At 44.2% G+C, this 12419-nt stretch overlaps 1 protein-coding gene across 8 annotated transcripts in view; it reads right to left on the reverse strand.

Annotated features, from left to right (window-relative positions):
* NVL (nuclear VCP like) overlaps window positions 1–11997 on the reverse strand; it is a 102872-nt gene extending 90875 nt beyond the window's left edge. For 3 of the 8 annotated variants that reach the window (XR_013967972.1, XM_080823799.1, XM_080823803.1), the window contains exons 1-5: window positions 11902–11997; window positions 7898–7971; window positions 5704–5756; window positions 5522–5621; window positions 1155–1212 (exon numbers count right to left, since the gene is read on the reverse strand). Coding sequence is in view for 7 of the 8 variants with exons in the window: in XM_080823799.1 (XP_080679925.1) it covers window positions 1155–1212; window positions 5522–5621; window positions 5704–5756; window positions 7898–7971; window positions 11902–11958 (342 nt within the window). In the remaining variant the exon portion in view is untranslated. Of the gene's footprint in view, window positions 1–1154; window positions 1213–5521; window positions 5622–5703; window positions 5757–7897; window positions 7972–8816; window positions 8946–11443; window positions 11570–11901 lie in introns of those variants that run through there. The other 5 variants (XM_080823800.1, XM_080823804.1, XM_080823801.1 and 2 more) reach the window with 5 other exon arrangements.
* Window positions 11998–12419: the final 422 nt, after the last annotated feature.

Below are 12419 nucleotides of genomic sequence, written 5' to 3' on the forward strand. Positions count from 1 at the left end.
GCCTGGGTGGCTCAGTGGGTTAAAGCCTCTGCCTTCAGCTCAGGTCATGGTCCCAGGGTCCTGGGGTCGAGCCCCGCATCAGGCTCTCTGCTGGGCGGGGAGCCTGCTTCCCCCTCTCTCTCTGCCTGCCTCTCTGCCTACTTGTGATCTCTGTCTGTGTCAAATAAATAAAATCTTAAAAAAAAAAAAAAATACAACAGTGGGACACCTGGGTGGTTCAGTGGGTTGAGCCTCTGCCTTTGGCTCAGGTCATGGTCTCAGGGTCCTGGGATCGAACCCCACATTGGGCTCTCTGCTCGGTGGGGAGCCTGCTTCCCCTCTCTCTCTGCCCGTCTCTCTGCCTACTTGTGATCTCTCTCTCTGTCAAATAAACAAAAATCTTTTTAAAAAAATAAAGTAATTTAGGGACGCCTGGGTGGCTCAGTTGGTTAAGAGACTGCCTTTGGCTCAGGTCATGGTCCTGGAGTCCTGGGATCGAGTCCCCCATCAGGCTCCCAGCTCCACGGGCAGTCTGCTTCTCCCTCTGACCTTCTCCTCGCTCATGCTCTCTCTCACTGTCTCTCTCTCAAATAAATAAAATATTTTTTAAAAAAAAGATGCAAAAGCATCTTTTAAAAAATTTTAAAAAAATACAACAGAATCAGGTGTAAAAATGAGCTGGTTGTCAAGGAGAGTCACCACTATCCCATCAATTCAATACAGAATCAGACAGAACTCATTATCATTCTAACTTTGTTAATAAATTTAAGAACTGAATTACCATTAGGAAAAAAATACAGTAAGTTACAAATCATCTGGCATATTATTTCTACATTTCTCTTCCATCAAAGCCTACTTCTTGGAAATGTCAGCCCTTTGGCAGAAAATGTATCCTTTTCTCAATTTTTACTGTTAATTCCCCTTTCTCTTCCCATATGCCCTTATTTCTGGCCACTCTCTTCCCCTTTTTTTCCTTATAAAATAGGCCATAAACACAAATACTGAATGGATGGCCATCCGGAGAATTCTTCAACACTATACACAGAAAGTTTTCAATTATTTATTGATGGAGGTGTTCAAAGTCTCTTATTCTATCCCACACTGATTTTTTTAAGAAGTGTTCATAAATGACTTTAAAAAAAAATCAAAATGGGTCCATTAAATGTCTGACTTACCTGCGGATCTGGGTAGTCTTCCATATTTGAATCATCATCTGAGTAGCTTTCAGTATACCTCAGTGAGAAGAGGAAAAGAAACATTTTAATTTTTTTAAAGATTTTATTTATTTATTTGACAGACAGAGATCACAAGTAGGCAGAGAGGCAGGCAGAGAGAGAGGAGGAAGCAGGCTCCCTGATGAGCAGAAAGCCCGACAACGGGGCTTGATCCCAGGACCCCGGGATCATGACCCAAGCCAAAGGCAGAGGCTTTAACCCACTGAGCCACCCAGGCGCCCTGAAAAGAAACATTTTAAAGCCTTTTCTCCCACATCCTAAAAAAATTACTACCCAAACAAAAAAATATACTAAGACACTACTGGGTATTTACCCCGAAGATAGAGATGTAGTGAAAAGTAGAGCCATCTGTACCCCAATGTTCATAGCAGCAATGGCCATAGTCGCCAAACTATGCAAAGAACCAAGATGCCCTTCAATGGACAAATGGATAAAGAAGATATAGTCCATATATACTATGGAATATTATGCCTCCATCAGAAAGGATGAATACCCAACTTTTCTATCAACATGGACGGGACTGGAAGAGATTATGCTGAATGAAATTCAAGTCAAGCAGAGAGAGTCAATTATCATACGGTTTCACTTACTTGTGGAGCATAAGAAATAACACGGAGGACATGGGGAGACGGAGAGAAGGGAGTTGGGGGAAATCGGAGGGGGAAACAAACCATGAGAGACTGTGGACTCTGAGAAACAAACTGAGGGTTTTGGAGGGGAGGGGAGTGGGAGATTGGGTGAGCCTGGTGGTCGGTGTTATGGAGGGCACATATTGCATGGAGCACTGGGTGTGGTGCATAAACAATGAATTCTGGAACACGGAAAAGAAATTTTAAAAATAAATAAAAATTAAAAAAAAATATATATATACACTAAGGCAAAATATTATGGTGGTTAACGGTCCTGGCTTTGGAGTTAAGAGAAATCTGGATTCAACATACAACAGTGCTGGTTACTAGCTTCTACTTAATCTCTGTGAGGACCTGCTTCCCTATCTATAAAGAGGGAGAATAAATAATGTCCACCTCACTGGCTTATTAGAAGATTCAACAGAAGCTCGCCAAGTCCTTAGAGTACATAATAAATGCTTAATAAATTGTGGTTATCTTAATCCTAGCAATAAATAAAAGTGAAATGCAAATTCCTATCTAACCCAAGGGTCTCATTAGGAATATCAGATGCCAAAAAAAAGGAAATATTCCAGCAAGCCATAATTAAATAACTAAGTAACAAATTTACAAATTCTATATGACCCAGCGACGTGACCAAGTGCAGCTTTCCCAAGTCTGTCCATGAGAAATGAACGTACACAGAGGTTTTCATATTCTACAGCAAGGAACAGGCATAAATCCTAACAAGTACAAACTGAAAACGCAGTCTCAGTTCATCACAAGCCAGAGTTGATACTTAATAGCTTCAGGAATCTATAGGACCCTGCTACTATTTAATCAAATGTCTTTAGAAAATAATTAGTAAGTAAAGGACTCTTTTTAAGCAAAAAGGTTTACGTGAGTGTTATGACCCACTTTTATAATTAAGACATGAATTCTCTTGTTATTCATTAAATTCTAATAATATAAGTTTGGGCGTTTCTAATCAATGTAAAGAAGGTGAATTATTCAACTATTTAGGGAAAAAAACCATTTTGCCTATGAGTCACACCCTACAAATAAAAGCAGACTAAAGAGTTAAATATAAAGCTATAAATAAATAAGCAAAAAGTACAGTAATTATCCCAAATACTCCTGTGATAGATCTTTCTAAGTATATCAGCATCAACCATAAAGCCTGACAGATTGGACTAGGTAAAGATGCAGGAGTTCTCTAATCAAAAGACACTTTTTCTTTTTTAAGATTTTATTTATTTATTTGAGACGGGGGAGGGAGAGAGAACATGAGCAGGGCATAAGGGCAGAGGCAGAAGGAGAGGGGAGAAGCAGGCTCCCTGCTGAGCAGGCATCCCGATGCAGGACTTGAACCCAGGAGCCTGAGATCATGACCTGAGCCGAAGGCAGCTGCTTAACCAACTGAACCACCCAGGCGCCCCAAAAGACACTTTAAACAAAAATAAAAAACAAATGGCAAAATGGAACAAGCATGTGCAATGCCTATAAAAGGTAGTATGACTTTATACAAATATATCTGACAACTAATATGGAAAATTCTAATACCTCTCAAATGAAAGACAAAACCCATAAGCAAGCAACTAACAGAAAAAAGATGAAACAGTAAAAAAAAATTGAACTTCACAAGTTATCAAAAAACTACAAATAAAAAATATCAATTCTCACCTAGGAAGCTGGCAAAGATTAAAAAATTGTACTACTAGGACCACAGGGGTGCATAGAAATGCACTCTTTAGGGACACCTGGGTGGCTCAGTCGGTTATGCATCTGCCTTGGGCTCAGGTCATGATCCCAGCATCCTGGGATCAAGTTCTGCATCAGGCTGCTCCTCAGCAGGAAGTCTGTTTCTCTCTCTGCCTGCTGTTCCCTCTGCTTGTGCCTACTCTTTCCCTGTCTTTCTCAATCTAAGAAATAAATAAAATCTTAAAAAAAAAAAAAAAAAAAAAAGAAATGCACTCTTTAGACAAAGCTGCTGGGAGTATGAACCCAGACAGCTGTTTGGAAGACAACTCCAAATGTATCAGAAATCTCAAAAATGTATCTTTGACCCCAGACACACCACTTCAGGAATTTAACATTAAAAAAAAAAAAAAAAAAAGAAAAAGAAATGGGGGTGCCTGGGTGGCTCAGTTGGTTAGTGTCTGCCTTTGGCTCGGGTCCTGATCCCAGGATCCCGGGATCAAGCCCCACATAGGGCCCCACATGGGGCTCCCTGCTTAGTACAAAGCCTGCTTCTCCCTCTCTCTCTGCCTGCCACTCTCCCTGCTTGTGCTCTCTGTCAAATAAATAAGTAAAATCTTTAAAAAAAATGTATACAAAGATAAGTCCTAACGGATTGTTTACTATGTGCACGATAGTGCAAAACTGGAAAGAACCAAATGTTGAACTAGTTAAGAAAATGACGGTAAATCCAAATGAAAAGGCAACAAAGTGAAAAGGAGCTACCAACACAGATACTACAGACATTGAAAGGAAAATGAGAGGGTATCTTGAACTTTATGCCAACAAATTCCATACCCTAGCTGAAATGGAAATGTTCCCTTAAAAGCACAATTTATCAACACTGATAAAAGAAGAAAAAGAAAATAGGAAGAGCCCTAGATCTAGCAAAAATAAATGTAATCTAAACCCCTTCCAAAAAGAAGCCTCTAGGCCAACATGAATTCTAACAAACTAAGAGAGAACAACAGTAACATTACACTAACGTTTTCATCAAATAGAGACAAAAAAAACATTTCCCAACTAATATTATGAAGTCAGTATAACCCTAACACCAAAACTTGATGAAGACACTGTAAAAGAGGAGAAAAATGGCGGTGCCTAGTGGTAGTCATTAAGCATCTGACTTCAGCTTAGGTCATGATCCCAGGATCCTGAGATAGACCCCTGCAGAGGGATCCCTCTTCCAATCCCCCTGCTTGTGTTCCCTCTCTCACTGTCTCTCTATTAAATAAACAAAATCTTTAAAAGAAAAAAATGCACACCAGTATGAATAGAGACATAACCACATACAAAAAAAGATTAGCAAACAGGATTTTCCAATATCTAAGAAGGATAATACATCAGGACCAAGTAGGGTGTTTCCCAGGATGTAAGACCAGCTTAACACTCAAAAAAATCAACATAATTCACCAAATTAATAGAACAAAGGGAAAAAACATAACAAAATCCTTCATTAAGTGCATAAAAAGCATTTGAAAATGTAATACCCATTCATGATAAAAACCCTCAATATTATTTCTTAAATGACAAAATTAGTTGGTACCTTTTTACATATCTGGCATTGTATTAGGGCAGAGGAAAACATAGATAATGAGATGGGTCTGTTGCAGATACACACATAATCTCAACACCATATGACAAGCAACATCACAAATATCTATAAATAGGAGTTAAGGAAACCTGCAGAAAGGCATCTAAGAAGGCCTAACAAAGGCACTAAGGTGGCGTCTTGAAGGCTGGGTGGGAGTTACAGAAAGCCACTCATACAAAGGCACAAAAATGTGTCCTCTTGGGGCAACTGTGAGCATTCAGTAGGCCTGAAGCAAAGATCTGGAGACAGGTTAAGTATCACATGTGGCCAACGCTGGCAATGAAGAGCCACTGAAAATTTTGCAAATAGAAATGCAATGTGATCGGGTTCCTGCTTAAGAAAAACAGTCCCTTTTCTGTAATCCTTACTCATTATCGTCTTCACCTTGTCTTGCTCTTTTTGCCAGATGTTCATCTTCCAATTCTGTTAGATCCTTAAGTTCTTTCTCACTAGTAATTATATTAAATACTGAAACAAAAAGAAAAATGTCATGACCTAAAACAATTCTTTAACTTCATTAATAATTCAGCTCTAACACTAAAAGACTCACCTTTTTCTACCTGAATCCTAAAAGCATTTCTTTTTCTTCGACCATAGTCTATACTGAAAAACATGAAAAGAATCTTGGTACAGTGGTCTCCAACAACATTCTCCCATTAGACTCATTCTAAATTGATCACATTAATTTGCACAAGTATGTATGTCACTGTATTCACCCTGACCATAAGCTTATTTTCACTCTCTGACAAATAAAATCTTAAAAGAAAAAAAGCTTATTTTCAAGGAAATTCTGAGTTTACATTTCACTACTATAAATTTTTTTAAGATTTTATGTATTTCAGAGAGACAGAGAAAGAGAGATAGCATGAGCAGGGGAAGAAGCAGAGGCAGAGGGAGGAGACTCCCCACTGAGCAAGGAGCTTAACATGGGGCTTGATCCCAGGGCCTGAGCCGAAGGTAGACACTTAACCAACTGATCCACCCAGGGACGCCATAAATTTTTCTTGATTAAAAATGGGGTTACAGGGGCACCTGGGCGGCTCAGTGGGTTAGGCCTCTGCCTTCGGCTCAGGTCATGATCTCAGGGTCCTGGGATCGAGCCCCACATCGGGTTCTCTGCTCAGCGGGGAGTCTGCTTCCCCCTCTCTCTCTGCCTGCCTCTGCCTATTTGTGATCTGTCAAGTAAATAAATAAAATCTTTGAAGAAAAAAAAAAAAGAAATGAGGTTACAGGGGCACCTGTGTGGCTCAGTGGGTTAAAGCCTCTGCCTTTGGCTCAGGTCATGATCCCAGGGTCCTGGGATGGATCGAGCTCCGCACTGGGCTCTCTGCTCAGCGGGTAGCCTGCTTCCTCCTCTCTCTCTCTCTGCCTGCCTCTCTGCCTACTTGTGATCTCTGTCAAATAAATAAATAAATAAATAATCTTTAAAAAAAAAAAATGGGATTACAGCATCAGAAACACTGGTAGCTTGTACTAGAAGAGACAGGAAGGATGAAGTGAAGGAATGCGACTAGAGTTCTAAGATTATACAGGAGGGGCCATCAGCTGTGGACACGCATGACCCTTCAAGGAAAGGTATGAATGACTCTAAAGGAGGCTCAGAGGTTGGAGGGCTGCCGCCACTGCCTTGGGCCCAGGGGGCCCAGATCTGACAAGTGGCACTGTCCCTCTAAAAAGCAGGGCGGCCATCCTAGTGGGCCCACAGGGCAGAGCAACGAAGCAAACTAATCCAATACAACTGGTGTTTTTATAAGAGTAAGAGGGGCACCTGATTGGCTCAGTCGGTGGAGCAGGTGACTGCTGATCTCACGGTTCTGAGTTTGAGCCCCACACTGGGTATAGAGAATACTTAGAGAATAAAATCTTAAAAGAGTAAGAGATTAGGATACAGACAGATGTACAGAGGAAAGAGCAGGTGAGGACACAGGAAGAAGACAGTCACCTGCAAGCCAAGGAGAGACCTCAGGAGAAACCAACCCTGGTAGAGCCTTGAATGATCCCTGACTTCCTGCCCCACAACTGTGAGACCTTAAACTTCTTTAGTTTAAGCTCCCCTACCTCGGATTCATTTTTTTCTTTTTTTAAAGACTTTATTTCTTCATTTGACAGAGAGAGACACAGCAAGAGAGGAACACAAGCAAGGGGAGTGGCAGAGAAAGAAGCAGGCTTCCCGTGGATCGTGGAGCCTGATGCCAGGCTTGATCCCAGGACCCTGGCTGGGATCATGACCTGAGCCAAAGGCAGATGCTTAACGACTGAGCCACCCAGGCGCCCTGTCCGATACTTTTTTATGGCAGTCCTAGCAAACTAGTGTACTGAGAAAAAGAAAACAGAGGGTCTGAAATATACAAAGTGGTGATAATTCATAGAGTGAGATATCAGGAAAGGCGAAGTTAGAGACAGAATAGAAAAACTGAATCTTTAGGGGCAAGCCTAGAGATGTTTTGAGGTAGCCAGGAAGCTCAGGGAGATCATACCTGATGGTTTTAATTCTTTAATGAGACAGGAAAAAAGGCAATACTCCTGACCAGATTATAAGGTACTGAAAGGAAAGCAGCAGCCATTTCCCTTAGTAACAAGGACAGCATTTTGCATACAAGAGTTAATTGATAAATCTTTGTATACCTAGATTGAATTCTAAACTTTTGGACTGGTGAATAAATGCCAGCAACGATTAATATCAACTGGATTGTTGGATGGAAACTAAAAATAAAGGCATGAATCTGGAGATTACATCTCTTTACCTGTACATTCTTTGTAAATCAGATGCTAAGACTCCAATGTCCACATATTTGCCACATTTGTTACTGGTGAGGTACTACAACAGAAAATAAGACAAACATTCAACACTATTTTAAACTAAGTGATTTTAATCAGAGATTGGGCTATTCAAATATTTATGCTTTAAGGTAAACTCTTCATTATTAAGCTTATCAGAAACATAAAAAAAATCACTACATAATTATTAAGCCTAGAATCAGAGAATTTAACATTATTAATCACTATGATAGCACAGTACCAATAACTAGAATAGCTATAAGGTAGTAAGTGACGGCTTATTACACTCTAAATTCCCAAATACCCCAGAACAAAGCACTAGGCTCACAAGGGCATATGGGCTACTTAAGTCTGAGGGAGCATCGTAATATTTGCCACCTGTCCAATACTGCAGGAACTGCTAGCCAGAGACAACTCATGGTTTTAATATTAAATCACTTTTTGATGTCAGATCTTTGCAAAACTGGATTTTCAGCAGTTGCTGTAAGTAAATCCCTTGCAAAATTTAATGTGGAATCAGATATGTCAGAGTTAATTTGACCCAAAGGGCACACAAACCCCACTCACGTATGATTATTTAAGAATGAAACACAACAATATTAATTTTCCCATTTTTATATATCACTTATTTCAAAAAGCTACTAAGTTACTTGGATTAAACAGTCAGGAAGTGGCTTGAATCTAACTTTAATAAACAGACCCAGCAGGTATTACTTGGCCTGGAGGCACCAGGAAATATTCCCAAGAAACTAAGGGCTCCGTGCACCTGCTACAGGCCTCTAACTCATTCTTCTAGCAGCACTCACAGTCCCATGAGGGAAGTTAGTCTCCCCCACTTTATAGATGGGAAAGTCTCAAAGAGACTTTAAAAAGCTACTTACTTACTTGGCAGCATGTAAATTACAGGGCCAGATTTCAAACCCAGAATGTCCGCCCACTTCCAAGTTTCAATGCCTGCTGCTCATCCAGTCAAGGCATGCCTGACTTCAGACCGCAATTGCTTCTCAAGAATCCCTAACACAGGATAAAGGTCTCAGCATAAATGCCTCCAGTGACAAGAGACCAGGTGATCCTATATGTGTGAATAAATATATATACATATACACACACGAATATATAGACACAAGTGTGTACACATGTACAAAACTTTAAGATACAATAGAAACTCGCCATGGTTACCCCTACAGAAATGAAGATGAAGGGATTCTTTCTTTTCTTTTATGCATCTCTGACCCTTCTATTTTAAACCATAAGAACCTATTGCTTTCGGGGCACCTGGGTGGCTCAGTGGGTTAAAGCCTCTGCTTTCAGCTCAGGTCATGGTCCCAGGGTCCTCAGATCGAGCCCCACATCGGGCTCTCTGCTCAGTGGGGAGCTTGCTTCCCCCCCACCCCCTCCACCCCGCCTCTCTGACTGCCTGTCATCTCTGTCAAATAAATAAATTAAAAAAAAAATAAACTATTGCTTTCATAATGAGCCAAAGCAAAAGCAATGGAGAAAAATGGATAATGTGAAATGGTGAAGAGCTGCGTTAAGGGCCACTGGATTCAGCCATTAGGAATCACTGTTGAGACACCTGTTGAACAAAGCGAACCAGCCAGTGGTGGGAACATCCAGAAGCAGCTGTGAGTTGCGGGAATGAAGGCTGATAGGCCGGCTGGGAAACCGGGGCTCCAAAATGGCGGATCTTCCCATCAACCCTCTCCAAGATGACGGACTTTCCCGCCACCCTCACTGCGGCTTCCACGTCACCATCAGGAGACTGAAACTCTTGGTGCGTCCAAGTTGAGAACTGCCCATCACGGACCGCCCTCGCCCCATACCCTCCGATCACCACATACCCAATGGGCGCAAGGCTATGCCCTACCTCAACCCGATAAAAGACCCCCACCAACTCCCTCCCAGTGTGACTTCCCTGACTCACTATCCCCCCCTCTCTCTCTTTGTGAGTTGCGGAACCTCGCCGAGGGTGCTTGCAATAAAGTTCATCTCTTGGATCCACTTGCCTCGTAGCCTCTTTTCTTACCATCGCCGGCGGGAGCAACTTTACAAAGGTCCTGTGCATGGCATGTCTGAGGTCATTGTGGTGACGACAGTGAAAGTAAGGGGAATGGCAGAAGGAAACAGGACAAAAAAGTAGACAGGGGCCAGACTACATCACACTCTTTACGATGGGTTTTTCTCTAGATACCCTGGGAGTCCATCCAAGGGGTTTTCTGAGCAGGGCCCTGCCAAGCTCCTTTCAAAAGGACCTCCCTGGCTGCCCTGCACAGAACAGACGTAGAACTAGGAGAGATCAAACCGGTTTAGGCTACGATGGTTGGAGGTACAGTGGGGTAGGAGTGGCCAGGTTTGCAGTATATTTTGATGGTAAAGCCGAATAAATTGCTGATTAACTGGTTAAGAAAGCAAAACAAAGGAGTAGTAATGGTTGTTAAGGTTTTTGGCCCTTTCAAGTGGATGGATGGTAGTGTCATTTACTGAGAGAGAACAATAGGAAAGGAGAGGTTTGGAGGAAAATATCAAAATATTCAGTATGGGTATGATGTGGGAGATACCCATCAGACATTCAAGAGGAAATGTTGAGTAGGCAGACGGTTATTCAAGATAAAATCCACACTAGACACATGAGTCTTGGGACTATACAGACAGTACTTAACGTGAATATATAGGGGCATCTGGGTGGCTCAGAAATTGAGGCATCTGCCTTAGGCTCGGGTCATGATCCCCCAAGTTCCAGGATCCATCCCCAAGTCGGGATCTCTGCTAGGAGGAGGTCTGCTGCTCCCTCTCCCTCTGTCCCCTTCCCCCACAACTCATGCTCTCTCTCTCAAATAAATAAAATATTAAAAATTAAAATTAAAAATTAAATGTACATATACTTTCATTGAATCTGTTTATATACTCATATATTTATATTTAATTTTATGTTTATAGTAATTTTAGTGAATGTATTTTACACTGGAGGAGACCACCTACGATGATGTAGGTAAGAAGAATGAGTCTAGAGAACAGCGAAGGAGCTCAGAGCACTTTCAACACTTGAGTTTGGCAGGAAGAGACCCATCCGAAAAGGGGACTACAGCACTAGCGAAGCAAAAGGGAAAGAAAATACAGCTCCTAGAGTACGGAGTGCTGAGAAATTTTTCCCTCCTCCTAAGACTGCTGGCAGACTGTGCCACTCACCGCAAAACATTTACTACACACCGCTTTCTACAGATAATTATGAAAATGAAAAACCCGTAGGCAAGAGCCTATTACAACGTCTGATCCATGCCAAGCACCCACCCCCGTCCCGGCTCCTCCTGGACTGCACCTGTCCCCTCGCCAGCTACTCCCGGGCTGCACCCGCCGCTGTCCTCGCTCCTTCCAGGTTACACTCGCGTCCATCCTGGCTCCTCCCGGGCCGCACCCGCCCGGACCCCAGCTCCTCCGAGGCTACACCCGCCCCCGTCCCGTCTCCTCCCGGGCTGCACACGCCCCTTCCCAGTCTCCACAGACGCTGCACCCACCCTGTCCCGTCTCTCCCGCGCTGCGCCCGCTCCTTCTCCGTCTCCACAGGTGCTGAACCAACCCCGTTCCGGCTCCTCCCCAGCTGCACCCGCTCCTTCTCCGTCCCAACAGGCGCTACACTCGCCTCCTTCCCGTCTCCTCCGGGGCCGCACCAGTCCCCGTCACAGCTCCTCCGGGCCTGCACGCGCCCTTTCCCCGACTCCTCAGGCGCTGAATCCGCCCCCGTCCCGTCCCGTCGCCTCCGGAGTGCACCCGTCCCCTCGCTGGCTCTTCCCCTCGCTGGCTGCACTCGCCCCTTCCCCGACTCCTCAGGCGCCGCACCGGCCCGGACCCCGGCTCCCGGCAGTTCCGCGCGGCGTAAGGGCGGCCGACGCACCGCCCAGGACCCGGGCCGTGACAGGCACCCCGTTCAGCCTGGCCTGGAAGCCGCCGAAAAAGGGCCGCGCACAGTATCCACCTGCACGACTCGCTGCTTCAGCCTGTTGTCCACAAACCTCGCGGGTCGTGGCTTCATCGCGCGCGTCAGGGCAGCCCCAGCTGGGCGGCCCACTCCACGGGGACCGGGGTCCTCAAAGGGCTGCCCACGACGATCGCCGGGCCGGCCTCTCCGCCTGCGCCCGCACGCGCCCGCCCGCCCGCCGTTCGCGCCGTCCCGCACATCCTGTCCCACCGCGAGTGAGGAAGACGCCCCCGAGAACAACGACACCTGCCAACCCCAAGGACGTTCTGGGAGTCTTATTTTGCAGGCTTTTCCAGAGGGCCCTGGATGACAAGGACCCCTTTTGAACACGCTCAACTTTATTGTTCCCCGCTGTGCGGACACGCCTGCGCGCGGCCGGGGCCAGCACCTTCCCGGCGGCGTCGCTCGGCTTGGTTCTGGGTCAGGTTCCAGTCACACCCTGCTCCGTGCAAGGTTAGTGTGCGCCGGAATCGTAATGAACTCCAAACCTAAAGACCTCCAGGACGATGAAGGAG

Source organism: Martes martes (genome assembly GCF_963455335.1).
Source record: "Martes martes genome assembly, chromosome: 15".
NCBI classification, from domain to species: Eukaryota; Metazoa; Chordata; class Mammalia; order Carnivora; family Mustelidae; genus Martes; species Martes martes.